Source organism: Lepidochelys olivacea (assembly GCF_965140295.1).
Source record: "Lepidochelys olivacea isolate rLepOli2 genome assembly, chromosome: 4".
NCBI classification, from domain to species: Eukaryota; Metazoa; Chordata; order Testudines; family Cheloniidae; genus Lepidochelys; species Lepidochelys olivacea.
This window is the reverse complement of record NC_140414.1, coordinates 62,350,822-62,376,650: the sequence shown is the minus strand read 5'-3', so window position 1 is coordinate 62,376,650 and position 25,829 is coordinate 62,350,822. Positions and strand designations below refer to the sequence as shown.

The following is a 25,829-nucleotide window of genomic DNA, read 5'->3' as shown; positions in this document are numbered from 1 at the left end:
GTCACCCCGATATCTGCTGGGAGAGCAATACCGCAGTGCACAGACAATCCAGGAAATTTTTGGAAAGTGTAGGGGACAATTTCCTGGTGCAAGTGCTGGAGGAACCAACTAGGGGAAGAGTTCTTCTTGACCTGCTCCTCACAAACAGGGAAGAATTAGCAGGGGAAGCGAAATCCTAACAGCTAAGGAAACAATACGTATTTTGAAGGATCAGCTGGTTTCACAGTCCCCACCCCACCATTCTACTTCTTTCTACTGTGCTCTTCACTCTCATCTTCTCTCTCACTTTACTACTTTTGTTGTGAATGGGTACTTTAGGAAACACCGACAACAGCAATCTGGAGGCACAGTGTGATAAGTAAAGCAGGTTACTTTAGCCCAAAGTTTTCAGGTGTCCATTTTGAGTTCTTGTGAAAAATGGACTATACAGCTGTCCAGCAACTCTGAAAGCCATTCCACTTTTATAACTTCCAAAGTTTGGGTTTAGTTTCCTAACTTTGGGCTTCCAAATTTGAAAATTTGAGCCAAAGTGTGGTTTCTTGATTACAGGCAGATTGGGATTTCGGCCAGACATATTCATCATTCTAAATAGATGCTAATATTGGGAGAAATGTGATCAAATGAATTCCACTCCATGTATGCGCATTAAGTGGGTAGACAGTACCTAAGATGCACATGCATAGATCACTGAATGTTTGCCTTGGTGGAGTTTGTCAAAATTCCGTTTTACCGGTTTAGTGTCAACACTGCATGGATAGTTCCAGCTCTCAGTCTAGTATGTGTACGATGTGACCTTCTAGCTAATAAATTAGATAACTTCATACCTTTACATGCTCTTCCTTAAACTTTATAAATACCTTTATTTATCATTAAGTACATTAATGGAGCATGTCTGCGGGACATCTACATAAAAATGTCTCATGCCAGAAGTCTTACCTGGAAACAGTTTTTAAACTTCTTGCTCACAAAATAGAGAGCTATGGGGTTTATACAAGAATTCATGGTTGCCAGGTTAATGCTGATGTAATCCAGTGGCAACAAGAAACTAGGCAACGAAAAAGAAAGTAAAATAATTACAACTCTTTACACATTGTAAGGGCATAAGCATAGCACATGAATACTTTTCTCTAATGCACAGGCCAATTCTCTACTGTCTATATTGATCTTCTTCTAGCATAGGCAATGTGTCAGCAAAGGCCTGTCTGAAATAGCTAGTCAGACATTCCAGTTTGGAAAAATGAGAGGAAGGTGAACAAATAATGGCAGTGGTCCAAATTCTGCTCTATCATGAAACCTCATTGGAATGGAATCCCCTAAAACTGAAGGATATAATGGAAGAATCAGAAAATGGAAGAGTCAGCAGTTATAACCTTCTAGTGTCTGGCTCTGACTGCTTAAGTTACCAGTTCTCACAGCTGCATGAGCAATCACATTAAACTCTAAGTAACATATCACCCTATATTTTTTCATTCTAAATGGTTGAGGTAAGAAGATACAATACCTGAACAGTTCACATCTGTTAGGGTCCAATTCATTGTATACCATTTTCTTCAAAATTCGGCTCAAATGGAGAGGAAACCAGCAAAGGGCAAAAATCACTACCAGACAGAAAACTGTCTTTGCCACTTCTCGACGCTGAAGGAAGAAAGCAAAGAAAAAGATTACTGATACATGTCAGTCACATTGCACATGTAAGGGCAGGGAAGTGATAGCAGCACAAAAATAGCAGTCTAGATAAAAGCATGCACTTAAGATTTCTTGTGCCCAATCCTGCAGTCTTTGCTCATGCAAAACTCATGTTTATTCAGGGACAACTATTACACTGAGTGGGAGTTTTTCATGAGCAAAGACTACAGGCTCAGGCCTTTACAAATGGTTTCACCTTGTCAATGCACAGGTCCTGTCCAACAGGTGTGGGTTAGTGCAAGGAATTGTGGGGGGGGATTGAGAATATAGCTGTTGCCTCTGCAGCTGCCATTGGAGTATAACATGCAGGTTAAGCCTCTGTCATTACAATTTTCAGCCACGTAACTCCAGTTAATCTCCAAATATGACTTAATATTATTATTGCTTCTTTCTTGTAATAGCAGTTATCAAAATATGAAATCTGATGTAACTTTGATTTCTGTGCTAAGAATGGGGCTGCTGCTGCCATGAGCACAATTAAGCATTAATGTGAGGAAGGGGAGAAAGTGAGAGAGCAAAAGTGACAATTGAAAGGACACATTTTTATAAACTGAGGCACAAATCCATCTTGGCTGAGCTTTGGAGATCACAGCAAGGGGGAAGTGGTGGAAGGAGTCTGAAATCTGCATGGTGGAGGATACAGTCTTTCCTTTGGGCTGCCTGACTCTGGCTCTATCCCCTTTCAAGCACAGCTGTGGAGAGCACTCTCATAGAGCTGACTTTGTATTATGAACAGGGTATAAGCCCTAGCACTCCCCCTTGTGCAGTGAGACTGCACAGGTACAGCCTTTAGAGGGTCATTCACAGCTGTAGACAGAGGGTCAGGATTTGAGGGGGTGAGGTAGCAATTGCAGCCTCCTCTCAGACCATAATTGCAGGGACTTGCCTGAAGGTTTTAAAACAGCAGTCCAGAAGGTAATCTAGAAAAGAGCTGCAAACCAAGCAAAGTACAGTCTGATATTACTGTGAGTGACTTTGCACCGTAATCAGTGTTTACACTAGACTTCTTTTTGCCACTCATGGTTGCAATGATGGGAACATCAGTGTAAACAAGACATGGGTGTTTTTATCACTATCTAAAACTGTTCAGAGTAAGGAGAGATGAGAGAGTGGTAAAAATGCTGATGGCACCCCGAACCCTGTCTACACTAGCACTCTTACTGTTTCTACCACCAGTACAACAAAGGGTGATTTCCCCAAAAAGTCTAGTGTAGACAAGGCCAAAGGGTTTATAACCAGGATGCATGATCCCTAGCTCTAGCTCTTTGCAAGAAATGTAAAGTATTCAGCTGAGGACCAGGAAAGGACCAGCAGAGCTTTATGTTTATGGGCAAAAATTCAGAAAACATATTTTTGCCAAATCTTTGTAGCAGCATTCCAAGTAATTTAGCCAGTAGAGATTTAAGGTTAAAGAGAGGGTGAGCAAGACTCTCACACTTTCTTAGGAAAGGAAATAACATGCAATCTCCAATATCTACCTAGTCTATAAATTACTCTTGTGTTCTGGGTTTGGTTGAATACCTCATGGTCAGAAGTCACCGGTAGCCTCACTTTCTATTTCTGGAATTTATTTTATTAAAACCTGTTTTGAAATGTTTATAAACTAACTGCAGACACAGCAGCAGTGTTTTCCCAACATTGGATTCCCTAATATTTACCTGCTTAAGATGTTCACTGAGGGCAATTCTCAAATTGCTGTTCCTTCTGTTTAACATTTCACAAGTCATTAGTGTGTAAAAGACAGCCGTACATGCTAGTGGCACGCAGAAATAAAATCCAAACAGCCACCAATCCTTTGCGTTTTTGTAAAACTGAAGATGAGAAAAAAAAGAGAATGATTTTTTTCCAAATGCAATGCAACAGACAACAGAAATATAACTGAACATGTGGTGGTTGATAGTCGTTCTTCTGAGCCTATTAACTGAAGTGAACTTTGTGCATTCTTGTTCCTTCTAAGATGTGTTTGTGGTGGAGTAGGATTCTGACTGTTTGCAGAAGATTTTTTCTGAGGCATCATCAAGACATTTCTCAGGGAACTAGATAAATATATCTAATTCCTACTCCTGATTTATCATCACTTGTTTATTAGCCCGAAGTTTTAAAGGGTTTGAATTAGTCATAAACCTGTATTTTAATCTCCATAATGGTGTGACTAAACACATCCCTTATGCTAAACTGAGTAGTTACAAGGTATTCTTTCACCAAGCTTTACACCTAGCATATTACGCCCTTGATTACCATGCTATTTCTATATTTAATATAGAGGAATCAGGGAGATGACCTTTAGCCTTGAATACTTTATAGAGATAAAACAGGCATTTGGTGGCAGCATAAACATTCAATTTACCCTGGTGATAACCTGTCTATAACTTTGGTACTATCTGTCTTGGGTTGGAAATTGCTGCTTGAGGAAGTGCTTGCTGGGTATTTATGCTAATTCATGTAAATCAGTGCTCAACGCTTACCACACAACTGACTTGCCACATTGAAACAAGCTGCAGGTTGACTCCTAAGTCCCAATAATAACACAAACACTAAACTGCATATGAAACCTCTAGGATAACAGGTCTTGATAAGAGCCTTTCTCAGCAAAAGTAATTTACCTTTTAAGGCTCCTGTAAACTGTTTTGGATTCCAAAATGGGCAGGTTAAAAATGTCTTGTAAGTGTAATCATCCTCAGCTATCAGTGGATAGATTACTAGTTGGTGTGCTTATGTAGTGGGCAGATAGAGGCCACTTAATGTGTGTTTGTCTGGAAAATGTGAAGCTTAAGACTGGCTGCTTCCAATGGCTTCAGCTGCCTGGTTAGTTTTACCTTTTATTTACCTGATACGCGTGCTATGTGACTTTCATGACAGGAAATCAGGCCCAACAATAACTTCCCAGTATTTTGCTACGTAAACTGCTGGTAGTGATTTAGGAGGCATATTACGTTTGACAAAACATTTACATATTTTATTCCTCTGTTGGCAGCTATATTTGCACACTTGAGGACATGCTGAATTCTATTTTCCCTTTTTAAAGAAGAGCTGTTTTAATCACCAAAACTCTCCATTGAAATATGACATTTTAAATACTTCCTGTCTCTAGGTTATTAGTCGCTGAGCCAGATGTGTGTAAAAGGGGACCACCCCCTTCTTTCTCAAACTCTTTCCCGTAGCTTCTTTATTCCTAATGGATGTGATCTTACTTGTAACATCACAGTTCCCACACCAAAATATCATGATGTTAATAATGGAGGATTATGTGTCTCCTAAACTACTGTAGAAAGAAGTCAGAGGTCTGAGATCTTGTTTACGTATACTTCTGAACAATGCTCAGTTTCTGAAAAGGAACAAAATCAAAGCTATATTGCAAATTAATTGACATCAATTTAATGAGGTTGATTTTTTATCCACTCCATCAGTACAGCCATGGGTTACATGAGAGAAAATATACGTTACTAAGGGAACGCTTTCTCTTTGGACAGGTAGAAGGAAAGGAGGGACCACTGGTCATAGGCTTGATTGTGAAACCTTCATGCATGTTGACTGTCACACAAATATTCCCATTGAAGCCAGTGGGACTGTTAGTAAGAAAGTACTAGTCAGGATAAGATTTTCAGAAATGGGCCCAATAGCACTTCTCCTTTAGAATGATTTTGGGTGTTAAGTAGGGTTTTAAAGCCCAGTGCACCTACCTTCCAATGGACCTCCCCACTGGCTAGGATATAACCAGGTCAAACTTTAGTGAACTTACTGCTTCTCCTGTTGCAAAAATAAAGTCCAGAACTGAGATCTGAGAGGTGGTATTGGGAGGGAGAGAAACAGCTTTACATTCCAGATGGGACTTCATAGGAGCACACCTAGAAAAGCCACTCAGGGCATATGATGAATCAGCACAGACCCCTCGTGCATTGGCCAAACTCCCTCCGCAGCTGACTTTCTGAATTGTGTTAGTTGGCTCTTTTCTCATCATCAGCATGTGAACGAGAGGATGGTGGGCTCTTTGCATAGCTGTATTCTCTGTAGGCAGAAGTTCCACCACTAGGGATGCACAGCCTGGGTTCTGGTAGCAGAAACCCAAAAGAGAGTCAAGCCTCACATTTTAAAATTTTTGCTGCCTGGGCTGGGCATTTGGAGATTGCCATTTGTCATCTTTTTGGCAGAGAGACAAGGACTGAGAAGACACACACAGAGGGAATTATTTTCCCTGCTCCAGGACGTTCCCCCAGGTCATACTTGAAGCATCTTGGTAGGGGAATATAGGAAAACTTGCACTGCTGTTACCCATGATGGACCTGTTCTGTGCTCAAAAGGAACACCTCACTATCTACAACTCCCATGAGGACTACTGAGTGTGAAAAGAAAAGTTCAAATGAACAACAAAAAATACCCCCCCAACCCTGACCAACTTGTAGACTCTGTATGCAGCATTTACTTATTGACATGTCCAAGTTATAAAACCTACAGCAAGATGTCTGTAAATGATTAATTAAGGAATCTGAGCTGCAAGAATCTTACTACAAAGTACAAAACTGGGCTGATTTAAGAGAAATAAGGATCCTTTGTTTGCCTTGTAAGTCCACATGGAACTAGTTTTCTACAGGAAATGTGTATTTTAAACATGTTTCCTAATGCTCTCAGCCTCCTGGGATTCATGTCCTCACATGAGTCTTTCAAGTCTTTCAAAGGATAATGCTTTGGGGTCAGATTTACTTTTATTAGCTGCGGCTGAATATGGGAACTCATGACTAAAACTGAAGTTCCCTATCCCAGTTAATCTACTTTTTTTTATGAGTCTTAAACTTTAATGGATAAATAAAGCTTTGTTTCACTTTTCAGTCCGACATCCTGCAAGTGTCTATATTCTAATCTGTTGATTGCAAAAGAAGGAACTTTGATTACTTTAAAATTATACATACCATCATAAACTTGTTTGTAGCATTGAGCATGCAGGTAATATGATCTTCATCTTTGTATTTGAAAGGTATCATGACAAAACCAATTGCTTCTGGAATAGCCAATATAAAGGAGAGAATCCAAATGGAGAAAATTTCAATAGCAGTGATCATGGGGATACCAATTCCCTGAACACGACTCCAGGAGGCAACTGCTCTGTACCTAAAATAAAGAGATAAGCATGACATTCCAGACTATTTTCTTTATTAAGATCTAGAGCTCTTGGGTTGTCTTAACATGTCAGGAATGGTTCTAGATTCCTTAAACTCCCTCAGAATGGCAGCCTGAGATCTGTGTTACCTATGTGATAACAGAGGACCCTACTCATCCAGGAAACCTGCCACCCATAATGCCACCAGCAGCATTGTGGAACAGATCAGATGGCTGGTGGTAGACAGCTGAATGCAAATGTTTACATAGGGCAGCACTGTATCTGCAGGCAGTTAACTAATATTTTATATCCAGAGTAGGGTTGTCAATCTTCCTGGACTAAACTACTGGGAAAAAAAAAACAGACAAACTCATCACAAGCAGGAAAATACGTGTGTTTTGTTTACTCTGCTTAAAGTGCAATCTTCCATATATTTTAAATTCTAAAAATACTGGGTTTTATAGTATGGGGCAATTTCTAGCCTGGCCTCAGAATACAAATAGTAAGGGTGCTAGATAGTGCTATTGACAGCATGTCAGTTCAGTCTCAGTACCTACATCATTTTTCCTATGAGAAACTGCAGCACAGGGTAAGAAAGTCTGAAAATAAAATCCATGCTAAAAACAGTACACTCTTTTCCATAACGTTATCCATTTAAAAATAAAGAGGTTATTTTTCAGAAACAGGCTGTGGTTCTCTGGCAGCAGCAATTCACATATACTTAGCATTTGTAACAGGTTAGCAAAGGCAGTGCAATGTCAAAAGCTGGACTTCATCAAACAGTATATGCTCTAATAAATTGGTTAGTCTCTAAGGTGCCACAAGTACTCCTTTTCTTTTTGCGAATACAGACTAACACGGCTGTTACTCTGAAACCTGTCCCCCTGTAATAATCTAAAGTGGCCTGGTGGGCAGAATTCTTTAATCTGTTCAGTTCCGCTTTGCAAACTGTTTATGCTTAATTTGTTTGTTTACTTCCCCAAAATAGTAATAAATAAATATAGTATAATAATTCCAGATGGGTTTATCATACTGTCTGTTGAAGAAGCATTTTTCTGAAGTTTGGAAAACAAAATAGGAATGCTAGAAATACTGTCCAACTCCTTACGCAATAGTTATGTACAATATGAATATGGGCCCACTGACACAGTAAAAATACCAATGGGAGACGTTGTTAGACATTGTAGGGCCTGGCGTATGTTCCATATACAGTCTCATTAATGTGATGAATTCATGTCTCATACAGCTTATGAATTCAGTCTCATACAGCAAGGATGTTTGGGAAATAGACTGAATCAATGGATGCAGGATTGGGCCCTTACTCTCAGAGGAAAACTATTGGACAGCAGGACTGTAGAATAATAGCACAGAATATAAAAGTGGTAAGGTGCAAAGTGCTCAGTTTTTCATCAATTTAATAGTATACACACTAGAATCTCTCTCTGGTGTATACTGCCGGTCATACAGCATACTTGCAAGACATGCTGGGGAAAGGCTCTTAGGCTTAAGTTATATAAGCTATTAAAACAGCCTAGGCCATTTTAGACTTGTGGGGTGGAGGGAGGAAAAACTCAAAAAAACCTTATTTTAAATGTATTCCTATGCTCTGAGAATGCCCTAAGAGTTTCAGGTGATCGCTCAGTCCCTGGAGGGCATATGAGACAGAGCTATAAGATCATCTAACTGAGCAAACTGTATTTGAATGATTTAAGACGTTACCCTCAGTAACAGAGCTGACTGAATAGCGAAAGAAATGTTGCCGTAATATTTATTCACTTTCAAAATCAAGTTTGTTTGATCACATCTTTGACCCTTTTCAATGTTGTTTTGTGAAAAAATTTCAAGTGCTTGAATGTTACTAGCAGGATCATTTCAGCACATGTACATGAATATTCATAGAAACTGAACTTTGAATTGTATGTTTGGTTGTAAAATTCTCATTCAGTCATGTGATATCATTTCAGTTCCCCAATTGGATGATGTATATAACCAATATTGTGTAATTGTGAACTGCAAATTACAGTCAACTACACTATCTGAAGTTCATGCTGTTAGTTACTCATGTAACTTTTGTAACTGAGTGAATTGCAAGTTGTGAACCTGATTCTCTACTTCCCCACACTTTGTGCCGTCAGTTACACTTCTGCAAAGTAAACTATTATTCAGATTTGGTCATGTTTTACAACCTTTTTGCACAGCTGTAAATCACTATACAAGAGGGAGGGCAGTGGAGAATTGGGTCCTGCATATTCAGTTATGATTTTTGCAGCTCGTAATTCAAACGACTCATCAGACCAAGAATTATTTATTGAATGTGAATAATTTCAAATAAAGAAGAAATTTAATAATTTGATATCAGAATTTGTTGAATACATTTTCATACAGAAATTATACGGTCAGCTGTACTCCATTGGTACGAGGATAACTTCAGTAAAATAGTGGTACTTTAATTTTACAAGTGTGTGTACTATGAACTATTTAATACACAGGATCTTTGTCTAGCCTCCAATGGCCTATGATTAGGTGTGTGAAAATGTTGCAGAGTTTGATGCCTTCAAACTTACAGAAATATAGTATGTATATCAGGGAAGTATAATAAAACAAAGGAGCATAATACAGTGCATTAAATTCCCCAACCTAAAAGCCATGTGTGTGTTTTCTGACTTTTCTTTTTCTTTTGTTTTTATTTTCTTTTTCTCGCCATTAATGTCCAACACATTCTATTCATCTCCAGATTGTTTTCTTTTCTCTTTTTCTGCATTTGTTATTCTCTCTATTCTTTGAAAAGCCCCATCTTCTTTCTTTTCAATCTTTAGCTTTCCTATTATGTTGTTTACCCACTTGCTTGCTCCTATATCATATTGTGTCCATCCCTTGCTGTCCTTCTCCTGTGCTCTCTACTTTCTTTTACTCTACACAGTCTTAATTATTTATCCTCACTTGGTCTTCATTGCCTCTAACCAGTCCTCCCTACTATTTGGCATGTATATAATGCTTTTAGATTTATAGAGTTTAAGACCACAAGGAACCATTAAATCATCTAGTCCAGGGGTGGGCAAACTACGGCCCAGGGGCCGCATCCAGCTCTTCAGACATTTTAATCCAGCTCTCGAGCTCCTGCTGGGGAGCAGGGTCTGGGGCTTGCCCTGCTCAAGCAGTCCAGCCAGGGAGCCAGGGTCTGGGGCTTGCCCCACTCTGTGCATGCCGTGCCTCCACACGGCTCCCAGAAGCAGCGGCATGTCCCCCCTCCAGCTCTACACACTGCCCCCGCCCCAACCCCGCAGCTCCCATTGGCCTGGAACTGCGGCCAATGGTAGCTGCAGTGGCGGTGCCTACAGACGGGGCAGCATGCAGAACTGCCTGGTTGCCCCTCTGTGTAGGAGCCAGAGGGGTGACATGCCTCTGCTTCCGGGAGCTGCTTGAGGTAAGCACTGCCCGGAACCTGCACCCCTACCCCTCTTCCATGCCCGTGCCCCAGCCCTGATCCCCCTCCTGCCCTCCAAACCCCTTGGTCACAGCCCAAAGCACGCTCCTGCACCCCCAACTCCTCATTCCCAGCCCCACCCCAGAGTCCGCACCCCAGCTGAACCCCGCCCCCCCCGCATCCCAACCCCTATCCCAGCCCAGAGTCCCATCCCGCACCCTGAACTCCTCATTTTTGGCCCTACCCCAGAGCCCGCACCCCCAGCCGGACACCTGACCCCCTCCCACACTCCAAGCCCCAATTTTGTGAGCATTCATGGCCTGCCATACAATTTCCATACCCAGATGTGGCCCTCGAGCCAAAAAGTTTGCCCACCACTGATCTAGTCTGATCTTCTGTATATAACAGACCTTTAAATATAACCCAGGTATCAGTGTTCCCTCTAATTTTTCCCACATGTGTGGAATGAATTTTGTTATATCACCTTTATATTGGTGCACATAATAAAATTCATGGGTCGGGGGTGGGGCTAAGGGGTTCGGAGTGTGGGTGTTGGGGGGATAGGCACCCCTCCTCTGGCCACGTCAGGTCTGAGCCAGGGCTAGGTTGGGGCCATGGGAGGGGCGCCCCAGTCACGGCAGGTCCGGAGCTAGATTGGGGCTGGGGAAGGGGTGCCCCAGTCGCAGCAGGTCCGGGCTGGGATTGGGTTTGGGCCACCCCTCCCCCGGCCGTGGTAGGTCCTGACTGGCTGGGTTCCCTGAGCTCCTGCGTGGCACTTCATAGGCTACTGCACACCTGTGCAGCCGCACAGCTTACAGGGAACTTAGCTGGGTACCCCTGCATTAATAGTTTGCCCAGTAGTTTGTGTTTGGCTAAAGTATATGCTCCAAAAAAGCATTCCGTCTTCATTTGAAGACATCAGGAGTTGGAGAATCCACCACTATCCTTGGCAGTTTGTTCCAATGGTTAATCACCCTCACTGTTAAAAATGTGTGACTTATTTCTGATTGGAATTTGCCTCATTCATCTTCCAGCCAATGGTTCTTATGCCTTTCTCCACTAGAATAAAGAGCCCTTTAGTATCCGGTATTTTCTTCCTGCAGAGGTACTTCTACACTGTAATCAAGTCAGTCTTAATTTTCTGTTTGATAAACTGAACCGACAGAGTTTTTAGAGTGTCTCAGTGGAAGGCTTTTCCCCGAGGCTTTGAATTATTTTTGTGCGTTTTTCCTGCACCCTCTCCAATTTTTTGAAATGTAGACATCAGAACTGTATGCAGTATAAGTCTCACCAATGCTGAATACAGAGGTAAAATCATCTGTCTGCTCCTACTCACTCCTCCATGTTTATATAGAAGTTAACAAACATTATGTAATCATCACAACAACCCTATTGTAGTTAAGTACTACCATCCCCATTTTACAGAAGGGGAAACTAATGCAGAAAGGGGAAGTGATTTGACCAAGGACAAAGAACGAGTTATTGTCAGAATCAAATTTAGAATAGAAATAATCCCTTGCTTTCAATCCTGTGCTAACTCCACTAAACCACATTGGTTCTCTGCTATTGATCTGTTTTTTTTGGGAAGAGACCACAATGACTGCTCACTAGAAAAGCCAGCTCAGCTGCAGCCAGCTGGCTGGTGGCTGGGAGGATATTTATGGTGACCACTCAGTGCTGTGGTTTATTGGCATAATCTTGCCCATCTGCATAGATACTGAAAACTTGGTACCACATGAAAGCATATAACCTGGAGTTAGTGTTCCACACAGTACAGTATGCAGCAAAGGCTAAATAAGACCTTACACATACGGGATGAGATCCTTACCTTTACCCTTCACCTTACAATCATTGTCTGGGACATGAGCAAGAGTAAAAAACTCAGTGGGAAAAAAAAGCCCTGAGTGACCTAAGTTTTCCCAACATTAGGCAGTACTGTAGACATAGCCTTAGTCACAGTCAGGCACTGTGTAGAAAAGACTCAGACTGTAGCCATCAGCATGAACCAGAATTTAAAAATGCCTGACAGGGAATTGCAACAAATGTGTGTTTCCTTTGAAGGGTAAAAGACTGGTGTGGCACTGTCTGTCAGCCTCTAAAAACCTTCTCCACATATGAACAGTATTGTCCCCCTGGGTATAAACAGTTAAACCTTAGTTCACGATCCATGCAGGCCAGTTTCTGTGTGGGCCTGGGTAATGGGTAGGGTTTCATAATAGACAGATGCAGTTAAAGGCAGGGACAATCTTGCAAAAAGGAGCAAACATATGGTTCCTAAATCAGGGTTAACATCCACAAAAGATGATTAGAGGAGCAACAGTGACCAAAGATGTGGAACACTGGGTTTTTCTGATTGTTCTGCCATTTGAAGTCAAGGATGTATGTGTAATTGACACCAACTGTGGGGCTTGAGGCATAAAACAAAGCTGTTTTATTAATGACCATGTATAACTTTTTCAGATATTTAATTACCTATTGCTCTAGAGAAGTAGTAGTTAAAGCAGCAATGCTTTGTTTTGACTTCCCTTTCAGATAGAATTTCACTGGAGTTTGAATCAATGTTCAGACTTCTTTTCCAGTAAGATCTCAGATTTATTTTGTATTTTAACAAGGCTTTTAATATGACAAAGGAGGTTGGAGGGTTGGGTTTTTTAGCTTGTTACTTATGAAGTGAGCTGTAGCTCACGAAAGCTTATACTCTAATAAATGTATTAGTCTCTAAGGTGCCACAAGTACTCCTTTTCTTTTAACATGATAATAGTTATAATGTTTATGAATACGGTTATTTTACCCCCAACCCATGTTTCTGTGTTTTGCACAATAAGACCAATTAATTTGGCAATAACAAATGAAACCTTTACTTATGTAAAGGCTTCCTTATTTTGTTCTCTGCTTTACTTCCTCAAGTTCTAGTTGAAAATGTTGATAACTTTGATACACAATTTGTCCACAAATATAAGAAATGATGTGTTAATGCAATGATGCCAAGCTCAAAGCAGCACTTCCAAAAACTATGTTGGCTTAGTTTTGCACCATGGAAAACAAGATGCACAATTAAAAAATTTATATAATCCACAATTAGCATGGGTAACTTAGTAGTATCTGTATCTGAAATGGAACATAACATTGCGCTATTACCTCATATTTCTTTAACTGCACCCCAAAACTGAAAAACTTAAAACTCCATCAAGTTTTGGGTCTGAGCACTGGAAAAATAATTTTATCTCCCAAAAGATGTGGGAATGATATTTGCCTCAGTGTAAAACTTTGAAGTAGAAATGTGAGATCGTGAGAGAGTGCTCTAAGGAACAGATCCTATATCAACAACGTATGTGGAATGTATAGTTTATGGGATACATTCTGAGCAGTGCGATCCCACTGGGCCCTATGCTACTCTCACTAATACTACAGTAAATTGGGAGTAACTTCATTATAGTCAATTATCACATATATAATACTTTACAAACATTAACTAATTAATCACCAAAACAACCCTATGCTATTTCCATTGAAGTATAAAGCTAGTGTGGGATTAGAATCAGTATTGTGTTAGTTCTCAACACTTAACATTCCTCACAAGGGTATTGTTATCCCCATTTTATATGCTTTGCCAAGGATACATTATTTAGCATCTCACACTACTACAGTAAATATTTGCAGGGAATATGTTGTGGGCAAACAGACATGTAGGGTCCGATTCAAATTTCAGTTGCACCAGAGTAAATCTCGATTAACCCCAGTGAAATCAGGAACTGCCCCAGAGAGTCAGTTTTCAAAATTTTCAAATGAGGGTGTCTAAAGTTAAATACTTACATAAAAGTGACCTGAGTTTCAGAGATGCACTCAAATCTCCCACTGACTTCAACACTTTTGAAAACCAAGCCCACTTTATTTAAGTCAATTGGACATCTACTGTCATCAGTAGGAGCACTGGATGCTTTTTGAGTGCACCCCTAAAAATAAGGACACTTTTATTTAGGGGCCTACGAATGGATTTAGGTTCTTGACCTTAGGCACCCAGGTTTGAAAATCTGGGCATGAGTGATTTGTCCATGGCTACAAAGGAAGTAAGCGCAAGCCAGGATTAGAACACAGGGATTCTTTGGCCCGTGCTGTGCTTTTAGATCATTGCCCACAATGACTTGCACCTAGAAAGCTATTTGTCCTTTGAGTGAGGAAAAATTGGGATTTTAGTACATACATTTAGTACATACATACAAAAAAGACGAAAAATTGCCACACAACAAATCTTAACAGTAAAACTGAATCCTATATGTTTTTGAGAGTATGAACAAGACGTATTGTTAAGGTATGCACTTATACCTGTGGTATAACCACACCATTCACGGCTCTCAGTTTTAGAACAAGCACAAGTGAGAGGTCTCAAAGAACAGTGTCCAACAAAAGGATGAGAGATACTATACCTGTCCACACTAAGGGCACAGAGATTGAGGACTGTGATGCCCACTGATGCCTTCTGTATAAAGGGGAGGAATTTGCAAAGAAACAGCCCAAAATCAGAATCCGCAAATGGCCACCGCTGAGCATGAAGCTAAAGAAAGGACATAAGATAATCAGAAATGATAACGTAGACAGTGAATATGTAACAACCTGTAATCATGACCTATCTTTGGATCCAGCCCTGATAGCCCAAAATTCTACATGTTTAAGCAATTCTCTTGGTAATGAATGAAAGTGGGAGGTAATTCTGCTGCCGTAGAAACATGGAGGAATTAAGGAGAGTGTTTAAACATAAGCAGTGGGAGGATGTATTGATCCTCTCCAACTGAGGTAGTAACAGTTTCACTGTTAAAGGATCCTTTCCTAAAATGCTTCAGACACTGTTATGCGCACAGAAAATCAAATTCAGCCCTACCCTGGCATAAACTGGAGCAAACCCCATGTGTCTGCTTTCATCAGGGCTGAATTTGGCCCAGAGTCTAGCATTCAAGGCATGACTCACACCTCATAATGGGACACTTAAGAGCCTAATTCTCATTGTTGCACACAAACAGATTCTTATCATTGTAAATTTACCACTGGAACTTGTGACAGTTTTGGATGTTGGATTATGAAACCTGTGGAAAGATCATTATTACATGTATACAATTAGTACCATGTTATATTTTAAAGGGCAGGCATCCCCCAGGTGGGCTGTGGTAGGTGACAATAGAGAGGCAGTTTTAAGTGAGTATATGCATGAGTGGCAGCAGTTTGGACTAACATTTCTCTCCCCTAGGATGTATCAACATAACAAATGTGAATAAATTGATTCTTGAGCACAATTAGGGAACCAACAGTAATCTCCATCCCAGCTGTCATTTATGCTTTGAACAAGTAAAGATGCATGCAAAGCTTTGCTCCTTGTATTACAGTTTTTTCACATCTATGAAATAGGTTATGTAACTCAAAGCCTTATATATAAAATTGAAATACAATGCATCTGAGCCTGGGATGAGATTCTGTCAATGTCCTGAAGTCTGCATAACAGCATTTTTTGAAGGAAGTACAGAATAATAACAATACGTTCATTTTTTTATTTATACCTGAGCTTACTAACTAAAGGCATGGAAGTATTTGTATGACACTTTGCAAGTGGTGATCACAAATGTCTTCCATCTGTTTCAGGGGAAGGTGGGAAGTAATACCCAGTTACTTTGGAGACTTGTAGAGACTATGCTGAGTTTCTCATTGTGTATAACTTAACTAACAGCAATGATGGGCCCAACCAGCCCCCATGAGTCCTAATCCTCTGAACATTTGAGGAAGTTCAGATCCAGATCTAGATCTTAATTTTGTGGATGGCTGAATTAAACCCTGAGATTTGAATATCCCCAAGTTTCACCTCAGAAAAGACTAGTCCCTGCACTTGTGCTTTTCTTCCTCTCTGCACACAAGCACCCAGGTCAGGCACAGTCTGACCAAAAACCTTAAATCAGACCAGCCTTGTTCTAAACATTGGCCAACCACAGTGTGAACTGGTGCCAAATTAGAATTGATAATGAAATCCAAAACCACATGAGTTTCATGACATTTAGGTTTTGCTGTGTACATTTCCTACATATCTGCTAAGCACACAGAATATTATTTTCAAATGTCAACGTAATAGCCTACAGATACAACTGTGGCATTTCCAATCAAACATTTGTGGAATGTCATATTCCGGCTGCCACTGATCCAGGGCACAATGGTGAAAGGTGGGAGCAAGGAGTCATCCTTTCCCCTTGTACAGCTACACAAGAATTATCTGGAATCTCGGTGCTTTTGCCTTTTGACTACAAAAGGAAAAGTGAGTGTTAGTGGGTCAAGACTCCATCATTGCTGCAGTAGGCTTAAAAGTCATAGAATAATCTTGTATATTAACTCTGCTACTAAGAAAGCAACACGATGAGGTCTTTGGTATAATGTCTTAAGGATCTTCCCAAGATGAAATCACTCAGAGAAAAAAATTGTATAACATCTTTTCTGATCGTGCTTGTAGAATTGGAATAGATCCCAATCTCTCCAATTCCCAGCAGAGCCTTTGGGTCTCTTTGAGCTCTCTCTTATGCCAGTTTTACATCATTATAACTCAGTGGAATTACTCTGATTACATTGGTACAAATGGTAGCAGAATGAGACTTCATCCCTGTAAACTGATACTGCCTATCTGTACAACAGCCCACCGTCTGAGTGCTAGCTTGAGCTTGCTTGTTTTTAGATTACAAAAATCTTGAGTTTATTTCCACAAATTCTCTTTTTTCCCCCTCTCTTCCTTTTTATTTTCAGCCTGAAATCTGGGGAAAGAGAATATCTTGGACACTTCCCAGCCAGCATCTTTCCTCACGTGAGCCCCAAACAGAACTCTGGTCACTGTGGAGCCCAGGGAACTTTTTCCAACCCTTATTGTTTATTACTGGACACCATAAAGGCATCTATTCCTGAAGTGCTTTTATACCGAGATTGGCTCCTCGGGTAAGTCTAATTCAGAGCTTTGACAATCAGATAGTCCATAAACATCTGTCCTCTTGTTTCCTGACTGAAGGCCAGACAAATGATTACTCTGTGGTATTAATTGGGTCACTCATCAGTGCATAATTGTTTGTTATGGGGTTTCTTGCACCTTCCTTTGAAGCATCTGGCTTAAGAATGACAAAATCTTGGAATAAACTGGACAACAGGGTTTGATCTGGTATGGCAATTCCTATTGTTCTCAGCCAATTCCAAACATCTCTCCACTACACTACTTTGTTGCTAAAGCTTTTTATCTTTGGAGATATTTTGAAAATCTGTCTCTTCTGTCTATGCACTTTGGTTTCCAGGCCATCAATTCTTCTATCCACCTTGATTATCTGGTTAGTAATTTGGACTGTCATTTTTTTCAAGATTACATTCCGGAATCCACATATGATGTGGATGACCATCAATGTTGGTAAAGGGAAGGTGTGTATGTAGCTGTTTTGAGCACAGGACTGAGAATCATGACTCCTTAGTTCTATTCCCAGCTCTGCCCTGACTGCGGTGCAAACTGGGCAAGTCACTGCACAGCTCTGTGCATCAGTTTACCATAACAGTGTTATGATAAGCCTTTGTTAACCAAGCCTGTGTTAACCAAGCCTTTGTTATACTATAACACTGTTATGGGTAACATACCTTAGTCTCATCTCAAGCTCTTTCCACCTATGGAATGCTCTCTGGTGATTTGCTGCCTCCTCAGGGCATGCCAGATTTCTAGCCAGATTTTTCCAGTCCTTTGTTCCTGTAGAATGCAATGTGGCTGGAACATTAGACTGGAAGAGTTTGCAACAAAAACAGCATGCAGTATTCTGAGATTTTGAGTACATAAGCCATGGCCTCTACACTTTGTCACCATTGGGGATTTCACACCAGTAATGTGTTGGATGGAAACTTCTATTTTCATTGTCTTTGGGGAACATGAAATTTTTCACTTGCTGTTGCCCATGCAGTACAAGGAAGTCCCTCAGGCTACTGCTCAAGAGGGTCCACAGTCCTGGATCATCTAGACTTAAGGAACTAAACTCAGCAGCTGCTGTTTCTTGTGCCTCCACCACAGTCTTCTCTGATCTACACTTTTCTTCAGGAATGTGCATGGTTACATCCATTTGAGATTGAGATATGGATGCTGCAGTAGCTGCCAGGTCACCTGCACTCTAACTGGAAGATGAGGCATCTCCTCACCACTCACATCCTCACTGGGGCCAGAAGGCTCACCATGAACATTTGTGTCTATGTATCTCAGGAGAGCTCCTTCCTGCTTAGATAGAAAAGCTTCCTTTGCTTGCTTGCTTTTTCTGAATGCTGCCCCAGAGGGGCGTTTTCTTCTTTCACTCTTGACTGCTGTTCTGTGTCAGCTATAGTGGCTCTCAACACTCAGTTGAAGGGGACAAATAAGCAGGGTGGTAGCAGGGCCTGTGTGAGGGAAGATGTCAGTGTCTTAAGGGCCTAACTGACTCCTACTACTTCAGTTGACTGCCTGTTCTCCTCAAGTGGATTACGGGAAGCAGCAGGAAACAGGAAGCTTCCTGAGAAGCTGGTGTTAATCAGTCTAGGCTCCTGGGGTGCTAGAGAAGTACATAAGAGGGTCCCCCTCCTCTCTCTCCCTGCAGCTCATGCTGCTTTCTGTTATTCCCTCTCACCTTTTCTCCTGCCTGCCTGTTATGTCTCTTGTGGCCTCCTTCCTCCAGCACAGCACTCCACCATCTCTGTGCATCTAGTGCAGGGAGAATACATATGCACCAGCAGCAGACACAATTTTCTACACTCTGGGTCCTAGTGGCGCCCCCCACAGTCTGGAACCTGAGGCGGCTGCCTCAGTTCACCTCAAGGTAAAGCCAGCCCTGACTGCATTTTAGAAGCTGGATGGGAAGTGGGTGGGGGAAGCTCAAAGTTTTGATAGTTGGAAGTTTTACTGCCTGGGAAATGCAGGAGGCAGCTTAATATATTGGGATAAGCATATTACCTGAATGCTTTTTCTAACATAATAAGCAGTAAAATAGTTAATAATGTTGACAATCAATGTCATTAGGTTTCAGAGTCAACACCCAGTTTCTGTTTCGGGCTGTCTGCATACTTGGATAGACTCTACTACTTTGGCATATGGTAAATTCATATTCTGAAAGTTATCTTTGCAGCCATATGGCTTTGAACCCTTTTTTCTAAAAAAATGAAAGCTTAAATTTTGGAGCACAATTCTGCAGCATGTGTGGGTGAACGCTGCACCAAATTCTGCAGCAGCAGAATTACAGAATAGACACTGGTAATAGCTCTGCATTCTGACATCCAAGGTAAACACTTTTTTCTCTCTATTAATATGTTCCAATTGTTAAAAATTATTTAATCAGAATACGACAAACGATATATTAAATATTCCTATGGAGTCAGCAAAATTTATATCTGGTTTAATCTTACTTATAGTACAGGCTACTTATCTAGTATTTCTAAATTAAAGTTCACAGCTTGTTGTCAAAGCTACTGGCTGTTGAGTGGGGAAAAGTTTGCATGACACAGCAAAATATTCAGTATTCATTGAATACTGAGCATTTAGGTATTTATCCTGTCCTTTAAGGATAAGTTCTGATCTGTCCCATTGAAATTTTGTCCCAGTTTACACCCATCCGCCACAGTCACTCAGAATACTTGAATTGCTTCTATTTATGCTTTTTGGCACATAATAGTTTTTTTTTTAAGTGCCCCTTCAAACATTTGAAAAAAATCAGTGTGTGTGTATGGAACATCTGCTTTCCTTCATTTCAGGCCCACCTCCATGTTCTAATTGGATTACTCAGATTTTGAGAGATATTTTGATAGTTCATACCTTTCAGCCCATTCGAACGTTTACATTGTTTAAGGCCAATGACATGTTTCTGTATAAATCCAAATCCTTCACATCTGAAGGAAGTTTATCGTGTAACTGCAAGTTGAATGGTAAGAGGCATCATTCGATATATATAGTTTTAACAGGAATATTTTGTTTCTTTAACTGTATATAAAATATATAAATACTAGAGAGAGAGAGGGCCCCAGACTCAGGTCTCAGTACCCCCTACTTCTGGAGAGGTTAGAATATAAGTTTGGTTTCACTTGCTATTATACTAAAGGCATGATTCTACAGAGTGCTGAGCACTTCACCTTCCCCAGGAAATGCTCAGCACTTTCAGGTGTGATCTGTAAAGCAGCATACTTGTATTTAACCAAACCACAGCAGACAAAATGCTGTCATCTTTCCAATGGTTTCCCACTTTGATGAAAACATACACTCTATGTACCAACTGCTGATATCCTAACTAGGATTTGTGCTTGAACCATTGTAAAGAATAATGAATGATAGGATGATGTTTCACCAGCAAGTTATTGATCAGTTCCTCTGATTCCAGCTGAACTTACAGAATATATTTAACAAACTACAAGCCCGAGTTTTGTAAAGGGATCATTATGTGCACAAGAAATACACTCTACCTACACTCCCATCTATTAAACAGGGAGGGGTGGAGTCTGGCTCCCACTCATTATACTCTGAGTAGCCCAGTTAACTTCTTGATGACCACTTTACTACAGCCAGCAAGAATCTATTCTATATGGACTGGCAGTACTCCAACAAATATTTGCCAGGTGTATATTTGGGTTTTTTCAATAACCCTTCGCTTGGCTGAGGCCTTCGATTCATTTCAGAGGCCACAGAACAGCTGCTAGAGATGGAAGGGCCTAATCTGTAAAATTTCGATTTCCAATGCCCCACAAGATAATTGCCCAGCCAGTTATGGAGACATGGCTCCAGCTGCAAAATTCAGATCTAGGTTTTGATTCCAGACGCTCAGTATTTGGATCTGGGCCAAATAACTATTGCTTTCAATTCCTACTGCTGAAGGTAGGATTTGAAGTGGCACTGTCAAGGGGAAAGGCTTTGCATGCTGTTATCAATCCCCTTAGCCATCCAAACATTTATTTACCATTATAGTTAACACTTAAGAGTCAGTAGAAAGAAAGTCAGTTGTTCTTTTATTTGCACTGTATATGGCGCCAGCATATTTCAAGCAATGGAAACGTATGTGCACTTTGTAGTGACTATCTGAAACTCTGCTACTACAAAGAAAATATTGGCATCAAAAAGAAAAGTCTTGTACTTGAAAAAGGTTCATTTAGTCACTGGTTTTCACAGTGAGACCCTGTCATAGTTGCAGCATGTACACTTCCTCCTGACACCCCAGGAATCTCTCCTTTCGCAAGATGAAAAGTATTTTATTCCTTTTGTTTTGTCCTTTCTATTTTTTCCTTAACTGAAGTAACACTAGTACTGAATCATTATACATCCCTTTTAAGTTGATTTTAATAAAAATCACTGGAATCAGAATTAATTTATTTCATTTTTCAGATTAATTTTGCAATTATTTTGGTGGGTAGTTTCCATTATTATTCAGCCCTGCTTATGCATTTATTGCTTTCCTTTGGATAAGGTGTCAGATTTTTCCTCTTCAAATATCTTTAGAATCAGTAGGTCTGATCCTGCTAGCACTTGCATTAGTTTTACACCACTGCAAGTCCAATGTCCTCTATTTTCCCATTAGGGTACAAGTAACTCCTAAAAACTTCAGTACGAATTACTCGTATCCTTTGCATGGGACTTTTGGACCCATTGATTTTAATGGAGTTACTTCTGATTTACATGGGCATGAGATAAAAATCAGACCCACTGAGCCTGATCTTCCACTGCCTTGCATGTTATATAGTCTGCGCACAGTGGATGTGTAATGCTACCTAATCAAAATGGCACTCAAAGGAACAAGACAGTGGAGAATCAGGCTCAGTATCTCTCCGGGTATTCTGACACTCCATAATACAGGCCACATCTCCAGCACAGGAACTATAGGGACACATCTACAGCACCACAGCTATGCCAGCATAACCCACTAGTGTCGACACAGCCTACAGCAACAGAAGGGATTTCCCTGTCACTGTTGGAACCACACCTCCCTGAGCGATGGTAGCTAGGTCAATGGAAGAATTCTTTCATTGCCATAGGTGAGTTTACACTGTGGTTATGACGGCACAGCTACAGCACTCAGGGGTGTGGATTTTTTTACCCTTGATTGCCATAGCTATGTCGACCTAAGTTTTAAGGCCCACCATCAAATGGATTCTGCTTTTGCAATACCATTAGTAAAGTCTCCAAGGTTTCAGGACAGGAGACTTCCCAAAAGAAACATGTTTTCCCCTTGTGCATTTCACAGCCACAGGGTAGTCTGTAAAATCAATCGATGGTGCAATTCCTTTGAGAGAACAGAGTGTCGTCAACAACATATTTTTACACTGAAATCAGAAACTGAGATGTCAAGGTTCTACTCTTGGTATTCAGAAAAATTGACCAACCAGCCACAACTTCCGAGCATCCCCCTCTCTTCTTACAACAGCCTCTCCACCCAGATTTTGGAGAATTGACGCAAACAAGGAAGAAGCGTTGAGAACATTCCACTGAAATGATTTTTAAATATCACCCGGTTGGTTTTACTTTGCTGTTCTTGCTATTTCTTAAGCACCATTAGTGAGCGAGCTGCTGTACGAAACACAGATAAAGACCCAGGCACCTAATCCAGGTCCCAAGCAACTAACAATCTAAGAGACAGAATGTTATAGTCCTCCTACATGTGTACACAACAGTACATATGCACATAGGAAAATCTTGAACCTAGAGCCAAGTACATGGGCTGCATTGGATACTCGATGTGAAATGGCTCTGAGCTGCTCTGTAGGTGCAGATGGCCACCGCCACATCCCCAGAAAACCAGACATTCCAGTATTTCTAGGAACAGCGTGGGCCCTCCCCTGCCGGTGTGACCTCATACACATGGTACATGTAAGGTTACACCACATGGAAGATGCCATTTTTCAGAGCATGCCAACCTGGACCTGACAGCATGACCTCGTGCTCTCTTGAAGCTAAGCTCTGTTTAACAGAGTGTGTGTGCTTTTTATGTAGCACACTTTCCCCTTACGCAGTAGAATTGCATAGGTTCCATGGCCAAAGGACCCTTTGTTGTTGTGGAGGTGGGGCTGGATTTGCCCCTTATTGAAGATATCTAGATGGAGCTTTGTTAGGCATTGTACTCTTCAACGGCTGTACTTCTGGGACTGCAATCTGCTTATCGCAACTTGCTAATATGGCCCTCATTTTGAAAAAGTCTCAAAACCCTTGAAATGAACCATGCAACTTGAAGCAGAGCAATATGCATTTTTTGCTTGCAACTCTGCTGTTTGTATAGTACAAGAATATGATTTTGGCCCTTATTTCTCTCTTGCCCAAAACTGGATGGAAGGGGACAAACTAATATAAAATATCTTTAGCTCTTCAAGAGCCACAGTCCTGGTGTACCCTCCCCCTGGTGAGGTTAGTGTTGGAGTATGGACGAGAGACAGGGAGTTAGTCTGGGACCCAAGCTATCCCAAGCCTCAATATTGCAGATACCCAGCCAGCTATGTGTTGGGACTCCCTCTACATGTCTCTCTGGTCCTCCACCAGCCACTTCTGGCCAGTGAAGTGGTTGTCTCCCCTTATGTTTTATAGGTCAGTCATTCTCAACCAGGAGTCCGGGAACCCCTGGGGGGCCCTGAGCAGGTTTCAGGAGGGCCACCAAGCAGGGCCAATGTTAGACTTGCTGGGGCCCAGGGCAGAAAGCCAAAGCCCCATCACATGGGACTGAGGCCTGGGACTCTGTGTCCCACCCCCCGGGGCTGAAGCCGAAGTCTGAGCAATGTAGCTTTGCCAGGACTCCTGTGGAGTGGGGCCCCAGGCCATTTCCCTGCTTGCTGCCCCCTATAGCCAGCCATGGCTTTTATATGCAGAAAACGAGTCATTGTGGCACAGGTGGGCTGTGGAGTTTTCATAGCATGTTGATGGGGGCCTCAGAAAGAAAAAGGTTGAGAACCCCTGTTATAGGGAATCAGAAAGCATGGAGCTTCAAACAACACTAACTCTCCACAGTGCATATTGCAGTTCTTTGTGGGGAGCATATTGTTAGTTTTGCTCCTCCCTCCTATTCGATTTTCTGCGAGAACAATGGGCAATGCAATTTTTTTGTAAGGGGTGAAAGGTCCTGTGGAGAGGTAGGGAGTATCAGCAAGGCCATTTCATTTTCTCCCCTCTGCACTGTCCCATCACAGTTTTTTCTGCAGCTTTTACTCCCCTTTGTCCTGCTCAGCAGAGGTGGGAGTGAGCAACAGGGCCTCTGGCAATAATATCCTTGGATTCCTAGTTTTTTTCTTCCCGCTTAGGCAGTGAGATGTAACTATGGATGGGGCTGTACAGACCTCATTGTGAAGCAGAAGGGTTACATTTCACAGAGATGCTGAAAGCTCGGATAACGAATGCCTGGTTCTGAAGCAAACAGCAGGTAAAAGTTTTTGAGTTTGTCTTTAAAATTCTTGTACTATTATTTTACGAAGTCTGCGTAGTGGTAAAGCATTCCTTACAATTCTAGACATCTCCCTTGTGGTATTTTTGTTGTTTACACAGTATGATTAGTTGCTCTTTTTATTTGGTCTGTGGTGTTGGCAAACGTCCTCTTCTTTTGAGGTGTACTGTACTTCAAGTTGTGCTACTCTTCTTCAGAGGAATTATCTGTTAGGTATGCTTGTGTGCATGGTGGTTTGTTGAAAAGATTTTTTTCCCAATCCCTGGGCAAAGTGCCTCTTTTATTTTATTTCCAATTGTGTTGCCTTTTGTATGTTGCTAAAGGAGAGTGACAGTATTGCTAACCAACTACTGCAGAACTCCTGAACCCTGAATATGTGCAATCAGAACACTCCCTTGTTATCTGTCTATTTCAGCTGATTGAAGAAGGAACAGAGAGAACATTCTAAAACATTCTTGTTATACCTAGGGCACCTAGCTACTACAGTGATCAATGCACTGCAGATCCACAGACACCATATATTAGAAGGAAGGGCAGGGAGGAACTGGTTATGTGCTGGGTGAGGACAAGTTACCTCTCAAGGGGTTTCAATACTGCCTACTAGGTACAGCTGTGAGTAAGAGGTGATGCAGCTCTGCACCACCACAGGGGGAGCTCTGGTAGGGATTGTACTGCAGGAGGCAAAATCTCTTCCCCCAGCTCTTTGGAGTGCAGTGCAAAGGTACATGTTGTACTTTCTTTTAGGTTGCTATAATCTGCTTCCACAGTGCAAATGGGGAAGACAGGTACTTGTTTCTGTCTCTTCCTGGCCCCTGTTGACCCCATTTGGGGTGATTTGTGCCACCAGGTACGTTAGGATGGAGCAATTCCTGTATCCTCTCAGGACTGCTTTTATACCCAGCCATCGCATGTGGGCATCAGGAAGGGAAGACTCATTTTGCCCCTCCTCTCCCAGACACCCAGACTCAGAACATTCTTACCACTAATGTACTGAGTTCTGTGTAACTTGCAGGTACCAAGCCACTACTTCTTAAAATCACTGATCTGAACAGAGTGGAAGTTCAGATGCAATCTGTATGCAATCTACCCTTGAAGGAGCTAATACTTAATGGAAAACATGTATTCATAGAATCATAGAATATCAGGGTTGGAAGGGACCTCAGGAGGTCATCTAGTCCAACCCCCTGCTCAAAAGCAGGACCCATCCCCAATTAAATCATCCCAG

The 25,829-nt window shown here is 41.4% G+C and overlaps 1 protein-coding gene across 1 annotated transcript in view; it reads right to left on the bottom strand.

Annotated features, from left to right (window-relative positions):
• EDNRA (endothelin receptor type A) overlaps window positions 1–25,829 on the bottom strand; it is a 40,084-nt gene that overhangs the window by 3,873 nt on the left and 10,382 nt on the right. The window contains exons 3-7 of the mRNA XM_084627079.1: window positions 14,627–14,754; window positions 6,591–6,789; window positions 3,345–3,497; window positions 1,502–1,635; window positions 937–1,045 (exon numbers count right to left, since the gene is read on the bottom strand). Of these exons, the coding sequence (XP_084483205.1) occupies window positions 937–1,045; window positions 1,502–1,635; window positions 3,345–3,497; window positions 6,591–6,789; window positions 14,627–14,754 (723 nt within the window). The remainder of the gene's footprint in view (window positions 1–936; window positions 1,046–1,501; window positions 1,636–3,344; window positions 3,498–6,590; window positions 6,790–14,626; window positions 14,755–25,829) is intronic.